The sequence below is a fragment of the Panthera pardus genome, unplaced genomic scaffold, assembly GCF_024362965.1.
Source record: "Panthera pardus isolate Hobbes unplaced genomic scaffold, ASM2436296v1 HiC_scaffold_24, whole genome shotgun sequence".
Lineage (NCBI taxonomy): Eukaryota > Metazoa > Chordata > Mammalia > Carnivora > Felidae > Panthera > Panthera pardus.
Window position 1 is genome coordinate 109,692,155 of NW_026526810.1, and position 17,133 is coordinate 109,709,287.

Genomic DNA, 17,133 nt, shown 5'->3' on the forward strand with positions numbered 1-17,133 from the left:
GAGGCCACAACCTCACACATAGAGCGTCGTATTCTACTTCTCTGGACGCCCAGTCAGTCGTAAGCTCCATGAAGCCAGGGACTGGTCCTGCTTGCTCATTCTCATATTCCCCAGTGCATAGCACAGTTTTGCTGGCACTCAGCAAATAGTTGCTGACAGTTCTGGTTCTTTATTAAAGGCGATTAACAGACAGTAGAAGCATCAGCTTTGGGACTCAGATCCGAGTGGCTTCAAGGCCCATGCTGACTGACTGAGCTGCTGAGGCAGTCCACAGTGGCTCTCCTTGGGCCTGGGGCACTTGGCGAGATCCCAGCTTCTCCCCAAGCTCTTTGCAGAGTTGCTTGCACGGGGAGACAGAGGCAGCTGCAGAGAAGGGAGGGGCATGGGCAGCTGGGCAGTGATCAGGGAAGCCTGTCCGGGAGAACTTGTGATAAGCTACCCTGTCTGGATCACTCCCAACGCCAGCAGGTGGGGAGCAATGCCGAGGACGGGGTGCAGACAAGGCATTGCCCAAGGAGGCTACAGTCGTTGTGTTTCCAGGTCCGGAGGACGGCCCTTATGCAGGGGGCAGGGCCCTCTGATGGTCTCTGCAGCTGTCTGCAGGGCACCACTGCGGGGTCCCTCTGGAACTGGGCTGTGCTCTAAACCACGTGATAAGTGGATAAGCAAGGCTTCCAACTCAGAATCAGAGCTACATTTGGCTATTCACAAAATTGGTTCTTCTGGGGCTGAAACGCCGCTCACAAAAGCCCGACTCGGAACTTGAGTAACCGTGGCTCAGTTCCATGCAGCAGCCGGGTGCCCTTGTGAATGTAAAAAACGATATTTTTACAGGCTGCGGAGAGGGGAGGAGGATGGCAAGACCAGATAACTAGACTCCAGTAAGATGAAAATATTTACTTGAACATGAGCCCATAAAAGTTAGGCCATCTCACACCATACACCGCGGGGCACTGGTTCCCTTTCTCTAGAGGGATTCTCCACGTCATAATTTGAGTTGAGTGGCACGAACAAGGGTAGGAATAACAATTTTATATCAGGCTTTCATTAAGGCAAAATTATTTTGAATTCCTGTGCCTCGACTTTGGCAAATCAGATGGAGAAGTCAAGGTGCGGGCCGCAAAAGTACTCACCAGCATTTACAAAGCAGCTCAGTCAGAAAATCAAAGTTTTTACCAAGAGAGATTTCAGCACAGCAGCTCCAAGATCAACTGGTTCCACTAGCTGTGTGATCTTGGCAAGTTATTTAACCTCTCTGTGCCTCAGAAATTTCCTGTGAAAATTAGAAGACTAATAGTACTCCTTTCCTAGTGTTGTTTTATTAAGATGAAATGAAATGCCTGTAAGGTTTGGTGTGTGGCCCCATAGAAAGGAACCAATAAAAAAAACCATGGTGGTGGTTAGTATTATTATCACTAGGGTAATGTTTCACAATATCAGTTCTGCGGGGGCCATCTTGCCAGAGAGGATGTAAAACCAAAGCTAAGAACTCCGGAAAGGTATAATTTGGATTGATGAAGAACCAGACACTTTCATTCATTCCACATACCTTTACTGACCACCCCTCTGTGTCTGTTGCTTTGACACGGATTTGGTTAAGTCACAGTCCTACCATCCAAGCATTCCAGGCTGAGGGAGGCAGCGTGATGGGGAGGAAGAGGGTGGTGAGGAGTCTGATCTGAGTATTCACAGGTTTCCTGTTGGTGACGAATGACTGAGAAGGCTGAATAGCTTGGGGAGGGACAGGTTTCTAAAAAAAGCTGTCAGAGTCAAGGAGAGACATTGAGAATGGACGCAGCAGCTTTAGGGAGTCCCAACGATGGGGAATGACCTGGAAACGTTTCCGTCGTCCGTAAACTGAGGATAATCACAGGACACACCTCGATGAACGAATGAATGAATGAATGAGTAGATGACGTAGCAAATGTCCTAATGGAAACAGCTCTGAACTAGGCCTCGGTTCTCATTCCACCTCCACCACTAACTGGCCGATGGGTCACTCACTTCATCTCTCTGGGCCTTTGGTTTTCCCAGCTGGCAACGAGGGGCCTGTACTGAATGGCCACCCGGGTGACTTACAGTGCTAAAATCCCAGTGTACTAAAAAGCAGTTCAAGGGTATGAGGAAAACAGAGAAATATGGTTCCCCGGTTTAAGAGGTTGAGGTAAACAACATCACTCGTAAAGACAAAGTTTGAAGAGGGAGTCAGTTCTTTAAATACATTGAAATAGGATGAGGTCATTATTATTTTTTTTTTTACTGTTTAGTTGCACATAGAGTATAGGAATCCATTCACTTCATAACATTTTTTGTGTTTTCTTTTTTTTTTTTTAACATTTTTTGTGTTTTCTATTTATATCGCGGTGAGATGCGGTGAGCTTGAGATGGCAGTGTGTCATCCGAGTGATGTGCCAGGAGGTGGGGTTGCCAGGTGTGAGGGCAAGGAGACAAAGATTTCTCAATGAGGAATTAAATACCCAGATAAAACCAACATGTGAGCTTAAAGCAAGTCTCCCAGATGCCCAAGTAGTAGGACTGGCCGCTGTTGTCTGTGGTCATTTGATTGGTCAGGCGTCACAGCAAGCACTGTTGAAGGCACCCTAGTCAGTGCAGACAAGCCCCAAGTTCTATGCCAAGAAAAGGTTCATTCAACAGCTACATTCTACCTCCCTAGGTGGGGTGAACAGACCCCCTGCCATGTGGCTTTAGCCACAGAGGGAGCAAGCTGAAGTCAGGTGACCGTGTTGCTCGCGGTCATCAGGAATGGTACCAGCTCTGCATTCCACGTGTGGTGTTTTACTTCACAACCTAGCTGGCCCATTTTGACCCGGATGTGCTAGAAATGTCTCAGGATGCTTCTGGTTAAATAAAGCCCGGAGCCCAACTTGGGTTGCACTTTCCCGGGTTTTACGTTTAGCAGTACCACATACCGTCTGCGACAGCATTGTTCAAAACAGCTTTCACCTCCACTGAGCTGTGCTGCTCCTGAGTCAGGAGACCCGCGTGGTGGGGCTGGTGATATGTCAGGCCTTCCTCTTTAGGTAGCTCCCAATTCCATAGGCTGCCGAAATGGTGGTCCAGGAGACCGAAGGAGGTATCTTGTAATAGAGCAGACGCCCCTTCATCAGACATAACGGAGAGCTGTACCTGCCTGGCTCTTTGCAAAAGATAGTCAACAGAGAATTATGAAAAAGAGGTACGTCCTTACCTGATCACTTCCCGTCAACATAAGCTATACAAAAGAACAATCATTCGATGGCTTTTTGAGATCGGACCAAAGACTCTCTTTGATTATGGGCCTAATAATTTGAGTTTCTTTCTTAATTCAGCCACACTCAAAATAAACCATCCAGTTTGGGCACCTTTGAAATGCATCAAGAATTTGAAAACACTTTGGAAGTAACCTGTATGTTGACCCCTTTCATATTCGTATTATTTTTCCCTTTTTTTTTTTTTCAGTTATTTCACCTCTACCAAACTCATTAGCAATTGTCTTAGCCAACTCTTCATTATCAGGTTGTTCCAAACCATTCAACTGGGTCCTCATAGAAACAACTCTCTCTTTTCACACTAATTTCATCAGTGAAATGTAATATTTGGTGAAATTACATTATTAGAATAACAAGTGTGCCTGACATAAACAGACTTGTGAACAAGCACAACTGACTCTCATCCACATACAGCTCAACTGATGTGAGCAGAAATGTGAGCATACCAGAGCAGGCTGCCAGCCACGAGGTTCCAGCGTCTTGTAAGCTGCCATCAGCAAATTTTTCAGACCACATGGAGGAGGTTTGTTGATCCAGCAAGGAATTAACTAGCTCTCCTAGCATAACTAAGTTGTCAAACCACAGGTCAGCCACAGGTCCTCTCTGACCCTGTCTCCTGGCCATCCTATCGGTCACTCATACCATTCATCTATTGTCTTCCCTGGATCATTCTACTTGGCAGATACTCCCCATTCTCCCCATTCTACTTGGGAGATATTGAAGAAGCAGAGCTAGGGAGGGGAAGTGATGAAGGCATGTGTGAGAAGGAATCCTCTGGCAACTGAGGGCCAAGAACCCTTCTTTAGCTTGGGAAGAGAGACCCAAGATGTCCACCATTTCCACTGTTTATTCATTCCACCTGGTAGGCCGGCCCTGGTGCTAGGTGCAGGGATTCAAGCTGAGTAGGACACAGCCTCTGCCCTTGAGGAGCCCTCCGCCTAGAGCTGGGGACAGTCTGGTAAATCCATGATTACAGTGCACTGGAATTAAGTTCCATGGGTGAGGATGAGTAGACGCTATTGGGAACACTGAGCTGGGTCTTCCAAGATTAGTAGAAGGTTGCCAGATCTTCCCTGTGGAGAGCACATGGGCAGAGGAGTAGAACTGAAGGGTTTGGTAGCCTCACATGCCCAAGGGAGGCAGGGAGGGAAGAGGTTGGCAAGGTAAGGAGACTGGAGCTTAAAGAACCAAGCACGCCACCCTAAGGAGCCTGACTACTCTTCTGAGGTCACTGAGGAGGCAATGCAGGGAGTATAGGCAGGAAGGTAACATGATCTTATTTGTGAAAGATGACCCTGGTGGAGGATGTTTGGGTGAACAGAATGAGGAGGGTGAAAGGGAGCAGTCAGGACTAGAAGATGAAGTCCTCCTCCAATCCTGACCTTTAAGGAAGATTCTTGGAGGGTAGGCATCATGGCTTCCCCATGGAAGGATGTTCTGCTCAGTGCAGCACCAGACTCACAGGGAGGGCTGGCTGGATGGCTGGGTGGATGAGCGGAGGGACAGACAGATGGGTGGATCTGTGACGCCACCGCACTGCTGGGTCTGCACGTGTTGTAATTTCTCTTCTTCCCTCAGCCATCTATCTCTGTAAGAGGACAATGCAGAATAAAGCAAGGCTGGAACTGGCAGACTATGAAGCAGTAAGTATGGTTGTTTTGTAGCTTAGGTGTGGGAGGAGAGTAAAACCCTATCTGCAGCTCTGTTTCTGCTTCTCTCTCCTTTTTTCTCTCCCTTGTTCCTTTCAGGCAGTGGAAAGGAAGTGTCTTTTATGTCCCCTCCTTGTTCTCACCTCCTCTACCCATGCAATAAAATTGCACCTTTATATAAAGAGCTCTCAAAACTCAGCAATAAGAAAACAAACAGCTCAAAAATGGGCAAAGGACTTGAATAGACACTTCACCAGAGAGGACGTAGGATGACAAATAAGCACATTAAGAGATGTTCAACAGCATCAGCCATTAGGGAAACAAAGATTAACTCCCTGGGGAGACTTCTGGGGGTAGAGTGGCTAAAATGAAAAGTACTGGTAATGCCAAGTGGGAATGCAAAATGGCACAGCCACCCTGGAAAATGGTCTGGCAGTTTCTTACAAAAGTAAACATATACTTGCCACACAGCCAAGCAGTCCTACTCCTAGGTAGGCACTCCAGAGAAATCAGAACTTCCGTTCACACCCTAACCCTGCTGACAGCACCCCTGTTTGTGATGAGCAAAATCTGAAAACAACCCAAGTGCACTTTAAGAGGCGAATGGCTAGGGGCGCCTGGGCGGCTCAGTCGGTTAAGCATCTGACTTCAGCTCAGGTCATGATCTCACAGTTCGTGAGTTCGAGGCCCGAACGGGCTTCCTGCTTTCAGCACACAGCCTGCTTCGGATCCTCTGCCCCCCCCCACACCTCTCTGCCCCTCACCTATTTGTGCATGTGCTCTCTCTCTCTCTGTCTGTCTCAAAAATAAATATTTTTTAAAAAGTTAGAAGAGGTGAATGGCTAAATAAATATCATTACGTCCCAACAGTGGAATTCTTCTCTGTGGTGAAAAGGAGTGATTGTTGGTCCACACAACCACTTGGATGTGTCTCTGAGACCTCACACTGAGTGAAAGAAGCCAGTCTCAAAGGATTACAAACTGCGATTCCATTTATATGACATTCTCATAAATACAAAACTATCATGAAGGAAAACAGATCACTGATTGCTAGAAGTTACAGGGGGGGGGGGGTAAGATGTGGCTCTAAAGAGATAACACAGAGAGTTTTCTGGGGGTGATGGAACTATTCTGTATCCCGATCGTGGTGGGGGTTCTGAGAATCTGATCTATACGTGTGTTAAAATGCATAGAACTGTGCACCGAGAGGAAAAAGAGGGGGCGGATTCATAATATGAGAATTTTTTAAACTTACTATGTGATAATTTTGTAATGGCATCACCAAACCCACCTCCCTTGTGCTTGGCAGTAGGTGTAGAATCTAAGGACCAAATTCAACCCAGAAGATAAGATACGTGTCAGATGGAAAGGGTATCCTCTCCCAGTTTTCCTCCTACACCACCTTCCTTCACAAGATGTGACCCCTGCAAAATTCAGAGGCCCTGCCGCATGCGTACCCATTCCCATTTAACACAGCCAAGGCGCAGAGAACTTGACGACTCAGATACTATTTTAAATATTGCAAATTTATGGTTACAGAATCTCTCCCCCCAAACCAAACTTTATTGCGCATCACAGAGAATCTGGGGAACTGCCCAGATTTTCACGTGCCCTCCAGAAGGCAAGGGAGCTCCTGAGCCATCAAGTGACTGAAGGGCTGGGGGGGTGGGGGGTGGGGAGGAGCAGCAGTGGAGCAGTGAGGAGTCCTTCCCCCATAAACCAGTGTTAACAGGACTTCCAGAGTCTTCTTTCCAAATGTCCCTCTTGCACCGTCTCAGTCTCCCACAAGCGTGAGGCCCTGTGCATCAGACCTTGTCGCTCGGGTACCTGTGCACAAGCCAATGGGGAAACAGTACTGGAGAACACAGTGCAGGAGTTGACCCAGGGCCTCGGGACTTGGCCAAAGTGTGCTTATCAGTGAGAGCCATTAAACATAAATATGTTGTGGCAAGGGGGGGTGGTGCCTGGGTGGTTCAGTCGGTTAAGCATCCAACTCTTGATTTCAGCTCAGGTCATGATCTCACAGTTTGTGAGGTCGAGCCCCACATTGGGCTCTGCACTGAATGTGGAGACTGTTTGGGATTCTCTCTCTCTCTCTCTCTCTCTCTCTCCCTCTCCCTCTCTCTATCTCAAAAATAAACTTAAAAAAAAAAACATAAATAGGTAGGAACATCATGATCTTCCCAAGCAAACCCGACAGTGGCTGTTCTGTGGATCTGAGCATCCTGTTCCTGTCCCCTCACGTGTCAGCTGTCACCCCTCTCTCAGAAGACCACTGTCCTATTTTGGGGCACCCACTGTGAGGTGCTATATCCCTTCCCTAACACAACCTACCGGAAAGACCCAGCCTGCAGAAACAGGGGGCCCCTCCACCCTCTGTCTCTCTTCCCTGTATTTTCCATGTTTTAGAAAAAAAAGAAAATTGTCCATGTTTTCCATGTTTAGAAAAACAGAAACGAGACAGCATCAACTCCTGATATATTTTATCCAATTGTCTCGTCTCCTGCCATAGAATGTTCTACTTTGATATTTGTAAAGAATATGGCATTAAGATGTTCTTTTGGGTTGAATTTCTGCCTAAAAGTGGTTAGATATTTTTTAAAAGAATTTCTTTTCAAAATTCAGTAATTTTATTCATTTTTTTCTGATGGCATATTCTCTGTAAAACCCAAATTCAAACAGCAAAGAAAGGAAAGAACCTGCAATCCTTCTCCCCTATCCTTTTTTCTGCACATGCATTTTTTCTTTAAAAAAAAAATCTGAATCATACCCTGAACATTGTTCAGTAAGCTGCTTCTTTCCCCGATCATATACTGTAGTATGTTGAGAGTCTCTCTATATCAGTAATAATATCCACGTTATTGTTTTAATTTTTATTTGTTTATTTTTGAAAGAGAGAGAGAGTGAGCAGTGGATGGGGTGAGGAGAGAGGGAGACACAGACTCTGAAGCAGGCTCCAGGCTCCAAGATGTCAGCACAGAGCCCGACGCAGGGTTTGAACTCTTGAACCATGAGATCATGACCTGAGCCAAAGTCGGACACTTCACCGACTGAGCCATCCAGGCGCCCACGTTATTGTTTTTATTTTTTATTTATTTTTTAATTTTTTTAAGGTTTATTCATTCTTCAGAGACAGAAAGAGCGTGAGCAGGGGAGGGGCAGAGAGAGAGGGAGACACAGAATCCGAAGCAGGCTCCAGGCTCGGAGCTGTCAGCACAGAGGCCAACACAGGGCCCGAACTCACAGACGGTGAGATCATGATCTGAGCTGAAGTCGGACTCTCAACGAACTGAGCCACCCAGGTGCCCCATTAATGGCTGCCTAGTATTCCATGGCATGACTGTGTCATAATTTATGTCACTGCTCCCTAATTGACGTTTAGGCATCACGGCCTTTGCTTCCTATGAACAGTGGAAAAATCAAAGGAACAGTTATTTTGAGGTACTTGTACACTGAGCCTTGGTAACAACTGAGTTTAGGTGTGTTGATCTTCAACTGAAGCTCTTTTTATATTAATAATCCACTAATGAGGGTAATCAATTAGCGTTGGCATGAGCTCTATGAAAATACATAGCATAATGTGGGCTCTACCCTTGCATTCCATCAGAATTAGGTGGCTCATTAGGGGACCTGTCAAACACCCCCTCCTCACTGTCCTTTTGTGCCACCAGGTAAGCCTACAGACTTAGAGAAAAGGCTTCTCCCCTCTTCCTCTAAAGGCAACCCTAGATGCCTTTTCTTTCTTCCCGGTTTTGGCTTTTCCTTCACAAACATCACAAATATAGACACTCCCTTTTTTCTCGCTTTTGACCCCAAACTCTCAAAGGCATGAGTGCCAGGTCATCAGGATTCTAATTTCTTGCCACCTTCCTGGACCCCTGTTTGCTGGAAGACAAGTCCCGAGAAATCCATTCTTGGTTCTCCTCATGCAGATGTCCAATAGGCTGCAAAGAGTCCCCTCGTCCCTTCCCCAAATGTGGCGTGAATAGCCACAAAGCCTTCTTCCTGTCTTCAGTGGCCTTGATGACAGGCGCTATGTGAGTTGTGTTCCACACAAGAGAAGAGGAATCAGGTGAACCACAGAGACTTCAGATTTAATGGGGGTGTAAATGAATATTAATAGTCCTACTCTGTACAGCAGGGTCTGGTGCAAAATCACATTGGGTTCACATCCAGTGGATTTAAAGTGGGGGCTCTGCCGCTCTGTTGGGAGTAACCAAAATAGATGACTGCTTTGTAATAAGCATAGGTGTCGATGCGCAAACTTACAAGGATTAATGCCTTCTCGTTGATTTTCATTTCTCATTAGGAAAACTTAGCAAGACTCCAGAGGGCCTTCGCAAGGAAGTGGGAATTCATCTTTATGCAAGCAGAAGCACAAGTGAAGTAGGTGAACTTGACAGAGACCCTGGGAAAGTGAAAAAAAAAACTCTCTGGACTATGGAGGTGGTGTGAGATTGGTATTACCAAGGCAGGGCGTCCTTTCATGGCCAGCCAGCTGTGGTTGGACGCTATCATCTCACATGAGGGCAGCAGAGTAGAAATCAAGGTCAAGATGGATAAATTTCATCTTCATCATCAATGGCACTCTGAAATAATTTCAAAAGTGTGTGTTCTGGCAAACAATGGGCTTGCTCCCCGGTGTAGAACTCTGGTTAGAAGATGTTCCTATTTCCTGAAGAGATTTCCAATTATTCTTCTGTGCTTAGGGGCTGAAAAACATCAGACCCACTTTTCCTGTAGGTCTGGAGACCTTGTCTTCAGAGGAAATCATGCTGGAGTTTTAGGGAGGCCAACCCCTCTCCCCTTTCCCCCAGGGGAGGGGTCCAGAACCAATCAAAAATAAGGCACAGAAGTCAGACATCGGAGTCCAACGTGTTAGGATTATTACTGATACAAGCCAGTTTATAGGGCATGACTTTGGATCTGTGACTACAGATCTTGACCCTGGAATTAAACTCACCCATGCTGGGCAGAGCTGGATAGCTGCAGAACCCCCCACCCCAGCGCAGAGTCGACCCCTATAAGTTCACTGTGTGCGGAGTGAACAGAGTGCCAGAACATAGGGCCCGGCAAGAACCGACCTGAGCTTTCTCAGTTTCTTCTTTCAGATCTGCCAGTAAAGTTTCTCTTTCTCCCCCGGAGTACAAGAGATGAGAGACTAGCTGGAGTGTTTTCCCCACGTTTCCCTCCCAGAGAGTAGAGTGGAAATCCCTTCCCCTCTAAGGAAACATGAGAAGTGGGCATTAAATGTCCCCCTGCCGACAAACATTCTTGTCAACCAGATCCTTTCAGTCCTGGGAAATGAACCTGCTCAGGTTGGGTTCTTTCTGGCCCTTTCCAGCAATGGTCTCTGATTTTGCAGGGAGTGTTAAGAGATGGAGGAAAGGGGTGAGAAAGGGACCCTGAGCTAGGCCAAGGCAAGCACCTCCTCCCTGAGCAGCCCCCCGTGGGTCCTCAGAGGACCCCTTCCGCACTCCATGGGCACTGTTGCAGCCCCATCACCTAGGCTGGTTCCTGGCTGTGCGGGTGAGCCTTGATCACAGGTGTGGTCGTAGTTGGAAATGACCTGACGTCTTTGAGTCCAGTGGCCGGCACGGTGCCATTGCTCTCGCCCTCCCTCTGCACTCTCTGGCTTTCCCCTCTGCCCATGAACTCACACGCCTGCAGAACACCCCGGTGCTGCCGGCAGCCTAGGAGGAGGTGGGCACCAGGCACCGGATGCTGAGCTGTGACTCTGCAGCCATGGTGGCCCCCGAGGAAAGAGCAAGTGGGAGGGTAGGAAGGAGGCAGAATTGAGCCGGTGGACCCAGAAGCCACTGGGAACCAAAGAGGAGCACTAATTTGCACTTTCAGGATCACACGGCATCGTGTGTTAAAAAAGGAGGGGAAATCGTCACTTTGTACATGTATGGTATTTCTCGATTAGCTTTTCTGATTAACTCCCGACTACTTTATAATTGTGGGCCATTGAAGTACCCAGTAATTATCACAAAAATCACAGGATGATTATGGTTTATTTCAGATCAGTCAACTAAAGTGTTCCCAAGAGAGCCAAGAACCAGAAGTTACACGACAATTAATCTGTTATTTTTTACTTAGAGAGGCACTATGAAGTAATACAGGCTTAAGAAAAAAAAAAAAGAAAAAAGAAAAACCTCTTATCTGTGTTCTGATCAGAACATAAAGAACCCATCTTTGTCACCTGTGATTTCCCTCTTGCAATGTGTGCCTCCCCGAGCTGAGGCCAGTGATATTTGCCTTCTGGATCTTGTCACATGCTGAGGCTATGACTCTGCTTTTAGAAAGCCAGATGGTCTCAGTGACTTTTAAAACACGTAACTGCAGCATTTTGAAGACACCTCTATTGACTCTGAATCTAAAGCAAACTTTCAAATTTGAGGATGGAACACCACAAGCCCATATCCTTTCCTATAATTTGAATATGCAGGATCCACGGTGACAGGGGTGGGGGCAAGCCCACAGAAAATTCAGTTCTGAATAATCTAAGTCTTAATCACTCAAATGGAGAGCCGGATTCTGGTTCTCTCCTTGGGTCCGCCATGCTCATTCCACCTCTCTGATGATTTGCAGTCTAGGCGAAAACAAGTCCTCTTCCCATGTGTGGGCTTCTTGAGGTTTCCTTGAGGGAACCGTCCGCCCCTGGTTGACAGCTGTGCAGAGAGCAGGGGTCACACAGGTGCCAAGAGCTCTGTGTTCACCAAGCTCCTAGAAACAGGAGCCTCTGATTTCTTTTCTTTGCTCTTTCAGGATAGATCGGAAAAAGGACAAGACAGAAAGGAAAATTTTGGATAGTCAAGAACGGGCCTTTTGGGATGTGCACAGGCCAGTGGTGAGAAAGCTCTGCTTGGTTGTCTACATTTTTGGTTGGGTTTTTTTTGTTTGGTTTTGTTACTTTTCCCTCTTCCTTCGCTTGAAAGAAAAGACTATCTTTAGCCACCAGGTGTCTCATTCTTAAAACTAAAGGAAATTGCTAAACTTTGTGAAATTGGTTTTGCCGTTCAGTCAGCAAAATCTCAGTAGATTGTCTGGAATGTATCTCAGTTCCAGCTTTTAAAAAGTATTCATCCATGACAATATGAACTTGGAAAAGGGGCGCTGTGGGAAGTGCCCCTGGGGACCTCTGGACCCCGGAGGTTTACTGCTTACAAAATAAGCAGTTTCCATTTCTAGTGTCATTCCACCTAAAACAGAATAATCTCCAAATGCGGCCCATTCTCGGTATTCACGGTAATCACGTTCTATAAAGTTGCCAGGTCCGCTGAGTTAGCGAATGCTGAGCCATTTTCCTGGGAGAAATACAGGGTTAGGTTCCTGTGATCCTCTGGTCACAGCATTTTCTTCAGGTGACCAATACATAACCACGGCTCAATTCTGCTTCTGTTTAAAGACAGCTTATTCCATATATACCGTTGATTCATTAATATCGAACGCGTGGCCAACAGCGCTATAGCTCACGCCGGAAGGAAGCTTACCTCACACGCCTGTTGTCTCTGCCAGGCACCTCACGGCCCTGTCGCACGTAGGAACACTAGACAGCACTTCAGCCCCACGTTCGGGGGCCACTTGAAACAGCAAAATCACCAACGGAAAGCACAGACACATGGAAAAGGTGGTAGCAAAGAGGCCTTGAAAAGGACATTTGTTTACAGTAGGAGATGAAGCAAGAAGGCAGAGCATCGGCTAATTCAGCCTCGCCAGGAACGTGCACACGTCTCACAGTTTTTGCCACTGTGCACAGGTCCACAAAGAATGACGGATGCACCACCAATACCGATTTGGGGGTTCGACGTAAATGATAGCTCATAGGTGCATCCACAAAGACAAGATCCGTGAATAATGAGGTTCGATGCAGTTCTGACTTCCTGTTATTAAAACAAAGCTTGCATTTCCCTCATGAAAAGGAGCCAGAGTGAGGATACCATGGCAGCCCTTCCTAAGAGAGCTGGTTAAAAGCAAAACCAAAATAATAATAATAATGATAATACTAATTCCCCATCGTGGTATTGGGATTGTTTTTAGATGGTTAGCTATGTGTAGCGACAAAGGCTGTGGCTGAAACTATCTGGCCCTTCTGAATAACCTGTTTACTCTTATAAACGGTACACTCTGTCCTTTCCATATCATCCCTAGACAGCGTGAGGCAGGCTTGTATTATTTCACGTGAGAACTTGTGGAGGAACACGTATTAAAGATGAGACGTCTTTGTAAGAGAAACTGTAAGTGGCAAAATGGAGACAATCATGTATTATCTGTAATGGGAAAGGCAAAGATTGGGTCTCACGGTGTCACTTGGGTCACATTGGAATGTGTGATTTTCACTGAGTAATTTATACGATTTTCTTTTTTTCTTTTTTTTTTTTTTCTCAGCCAGGCTGTGTGAACACAACAGAAATGGATATCAGAAAATGCCGGCGTCTGAAGAACCCGCAAAAGGTTAAGAAGGTTCGCTAGTTTAGCTGAATTAAAAATTCTTGATGCAAATAGCCCTTCCGTTTCTGGTACTGTTCAAGCAGTAATTTGCTCTGTGTTAATTCTACCCCACTCTGTCCTGTGAAACCATTTCATTCATTCATTCTGCAAATATTTGTGGGGTGGCTGATACGTACCTGGCACCCTTCTTGCTGCTGTAATACAGTGACAAGTCCTCACGAAGCCCACAGCCCGCACACGCCAACAGGCAACAGTACCAGGAAGGCTGCATTAGGGAAATACAGGACGGTACAGGAGGGCCGGGAGGGGGGCCCCCGGGGCTGGGGGCTTCCGGAGGGCTTCCAAAGCAGGCTCAGGTGCGCTGAGGTCTGCAGGGTAAGTAGCAGTTGGCTCTGGGGAGGAAAAGAAACTAAAGGAACAAAAAGTATCAAAATCCCTCCGGTGAAGGTGAGCTTAGTACTTTGAAAGGCTTTTATATGGCTAGATCACTCAAACTCGAAACACCATCTTGCTCAACTGTGAATGGGCCAACGATCGTTTGTGTTTCACGATCCTGGAAGGGGCAGTAGCCGTGGCCTACCCAGGGGTGACATACTCCGTCTGCCCCACGACGGCTATATCCCCATCTCACAACGGCACCCAGGACCATATTGGAGGAGAACCTGTCTGTCCTCCAAAATATTAACTTCAAAAAGTTAGAGGTGTGCCCCCAGACATTCCTATTTCTTTCCTATTTCCAATCCTTCCATTTTCATATACACACGCACACACACACACACACACACACCCCATGACATATATATCAACTTCTTGAATCTACTTACATATTTTATTCTTTACTGAGATGATTATGCTATCTTGTATTATATTATGATATTTTATAGTGTTACTCTTAAGACATCCTCATTTCATCTTTAAAGGCCCCCTAATTCTACTATTCCAGAATTTCGTGGAGCTCACCTCCACTCTATCTGAGCCCTTCTTGATTTTATAGATTTCAGCTATACGTTGCATACCCTTCTGGGTTTTGTTTCATTCCCAAAGCAAAGGTTGTTTTTCATCTGTCTCTAGCACAAGGAATGGCTTAATCAGCAGCCATAGCAACGTGGAGAAACTGAGGCCAGAAAGCTCTTTGGCTGAAAAGGAAGAAAATCTGAAACTTTGCCACCTCAAATTTATACTGGATGAGCATGTCATGTGCATAACTTTCAATAGTGGTTCTTGAACTTTCTTATGCCTCAGAATCACTTGGGCCATTTGATAAAAGTGCAGATTCAGGAGCCCCACCCACAAAGACTCTGATTCAGTAGGTCTGGGGTGGGACTCAGTGTTCGTCTTCACCAAGAACTCCCAGATGATTCTTTGCAGACGGTCTATGGACCGTATTTGGAGAAACACTGATATTCAAGGAGACCGTTTCAGCTTAGCGAGAGGAAAGATTGCCTAATAGTGGTAACCCAAAGATAGGACAAAGCTGCTTCAAGAGGAAGGGTTCCCCTCACTGTAGACATTTAAGCAGAGGCTGACCACTTATTGTCAGGATGTCACAGAGGATATTGGAAACATCAAATGAGGGCTTGCACTGCCTGCCTTTAAGGCCCCCTGCAACTCTGTGGGTGCGTGATTCTATATTCTTCCTTCTTCTCTAGTCAGTGTATGGTGTGACTGAAGAGTCCCAGTCGCAAAGCCCTGTGCACATACCCAGTCAGCCAATCAGGAAAACTACAAAAGAGGACATCCGGAAACAGGTGAATGAATGGACTCCCACACTCCCTGGAGGAGACATGGCCAGTTTGAAAGCCCTTTGAATGCTCACCTCTGAAGGCTGAGTGAGCTTTGAGTCCCTGGAAACCACAGTGGAACCCAGCTGTGAATGACTTGAACCCCTGAGTGCTGAGTGTGAACAACCGTGGAAGCCTGAGAGGAAAAATTCTTCACCGGGTTCCCCCAGTAGTTATTAGAGAAGGGCAGAGTCCCCCCCGTAGTTATTAGAGAAGGGCATGAAGGAATTACCCCAATGCCTTGGGGGTGACTGCTCTGGTCGGGGTTCCCACAGAATGCTGTGGGGGCCGCAGGGGGAGAGGGACTGGTGTCACAGAGTCCTTACAGTTGTCATGCACTTGCAGAGTAAGCCAGCTAGGAGCCACCGACTTTATTGCTGTGACGCAAAAGGCAAGCTTACAAAGCAAGAAAGCTCGGTTCCCGGGGCCGCGTTAGCATTATTTGGTTGCATGTTGTCTCCCTTCATGATGGGAAGCTAACTGGTCAACCCAGGTCGGCAGACAATGGCTAATTACATGACTCCTTTCTAGGGTTCGCTGGTAAGGAAGGAACTTTAGGGTCTGCTCTTTACATTATGCTTTACTGACTTCTGGGGGCAATCCAAAGGCATGAACTGTTAGGTGCCGGCCCTTGACAAGTTTATGTTGGGGGGTCCAGGGGAGGAAACAGATGTATTGATGACTCTAGTCTAAAGTGCACCAAGCATGTGGGTGTGACGCGGGTGTGAAGGGTGTGCAGAGGGAAATCACCAGAAATTAGTCCCAGTGGATATTGACGGCTCCTGTAAGTGTTGCAAAGTTTTGCGGGACGTATACACCGCCGCCTTTAAGTTTGCAATCGCCTTTGGAAGTCTAGACGCAGGCTACAACACAGCACAGGAGAATACCGACATAGGTAAATTATAGACTGTGATTCCTGAGTGTGGTGGGAATTCCCAAAAGGGCACATGGTCGTTGGAATACAAAGCCGAAGGGTTGGCCAAGGCTGGCCAGAGGAGGTGCTTGCATCTTGACGGAAATACAAGGCTGGGGTTCATGGGGTGAAGGGGAAAAAACCGAGCTTGGCCCTAACACCTCTGTTCTGTCTTTCCCCAGATAACATTTTTGAGTGCACAGATTGACAGACATTGTTTAAAAATGTCCAAAGTGGCTGAAAGGTATGTTTCCCCCTCCATCATATTACTGCTTCCTTCTAATTCAACAAAGGAGAAATGTTATGGGGGCGTGCCAAAAGGCAGACCGTAGTCATTTCTTAAACCGATGAGTGAGAAAACCACAGGCCTCGTGCAAGCACAGCTAAGATAGCAGACCTCCCTTGAGTGATGTCAAGAAATGTTCTGTTGCAAAAGCTTTTCAGGGGGTGGCCACGGGACCTTGTCAATCTAGGAACAATGTCCTTAAAAGCCACGCAACGCACTTTTGCCTTCAGACCCTTGATTAATTCAAATGGAATTGCTCCCTTTTCGGCCATAACACGCCCAGATTCCCTTTATAGGGGGAAAGAAATTACGTATGCCCTTTGAGGTGCTGGCCGCGCAAACAGGAGGGGGCCCGGCCATCAGGAGGCGTTCTGCCTCTACACACCATCAACCACAGAACTGCATCAAATCAACTGTAAAGAAAATATTTGGCACCTCCAGCCTGGCTTCCTCAGGAGCATTTGTGCTACAATCTGCACCGGTAGCTGGTTCCACTCCCACTCTGTTAACTCACGGGAGACTCCATTTTGTCAACTAAATGGGCTGTTTTTTGAAATCTCAGTGCCGAGGAGAGACCACCTGGGGAATCTGTCCTGGAATAAATCTGATCAGACAGTCCCAAACCGCACGTTTGTTCATCCATATGCTGCCGTTTAAGCGATGGCCAGCGTCTGAGGGATCAACGGCTTAAGCTGTGGGTCTTAGCATTTATTGGATATCAGAGTAAAGTAGGTCCTTTAAGCCCAGCTCACACAGGGGTCTGGCCGTGCGTCCAACCTGC

At 46.8% G+C, this 17,133-nt stretch overlaps 1 protein-coding gene across 15 annotated transcripts in view; it reads left to right on the forward strand.

Annotated features, from left to right (window-relative positions):
- Positions 1-17,133, forward strand: part of RGS6 (regulator of G protein signaling 6) — a 603,251-nt gene that overhangs the window by 498,991 nt on the left and 87,127 nt on the right. For 14 of the 15 annotated variants that reach the window (XM_019451344.2, XM_019451340.2, XM_019451341.2 and 11 more), the window contains 6 exons: positions 4,848-4,912; positions 9,228-9,304; positions 11,690-11,771; positions 13,310-13,384; positions 15,022-15,120; positions 16,249-16,310. In XM_019451344.2, the coding sequence (XP_019306889.1) occupies positions 4,848-4,912; positions 9,228-9,304; positions 11,690-11,771; positions 13,310-13,384; positions 15,022-15,120; positions 16,249-16,310 (460 nt within the window). The remainder of the gene's footprint in view (positions 1-4,847; positions 4,913-9,227; positions 9,305-11,689; positions 11,772-13,309; positions 13,385-15,021; positions 15,121-16,248; positions 16,311-17,133) is intronic. The other variant, XM_019451348.2, reaches the window with a different exon arrangement.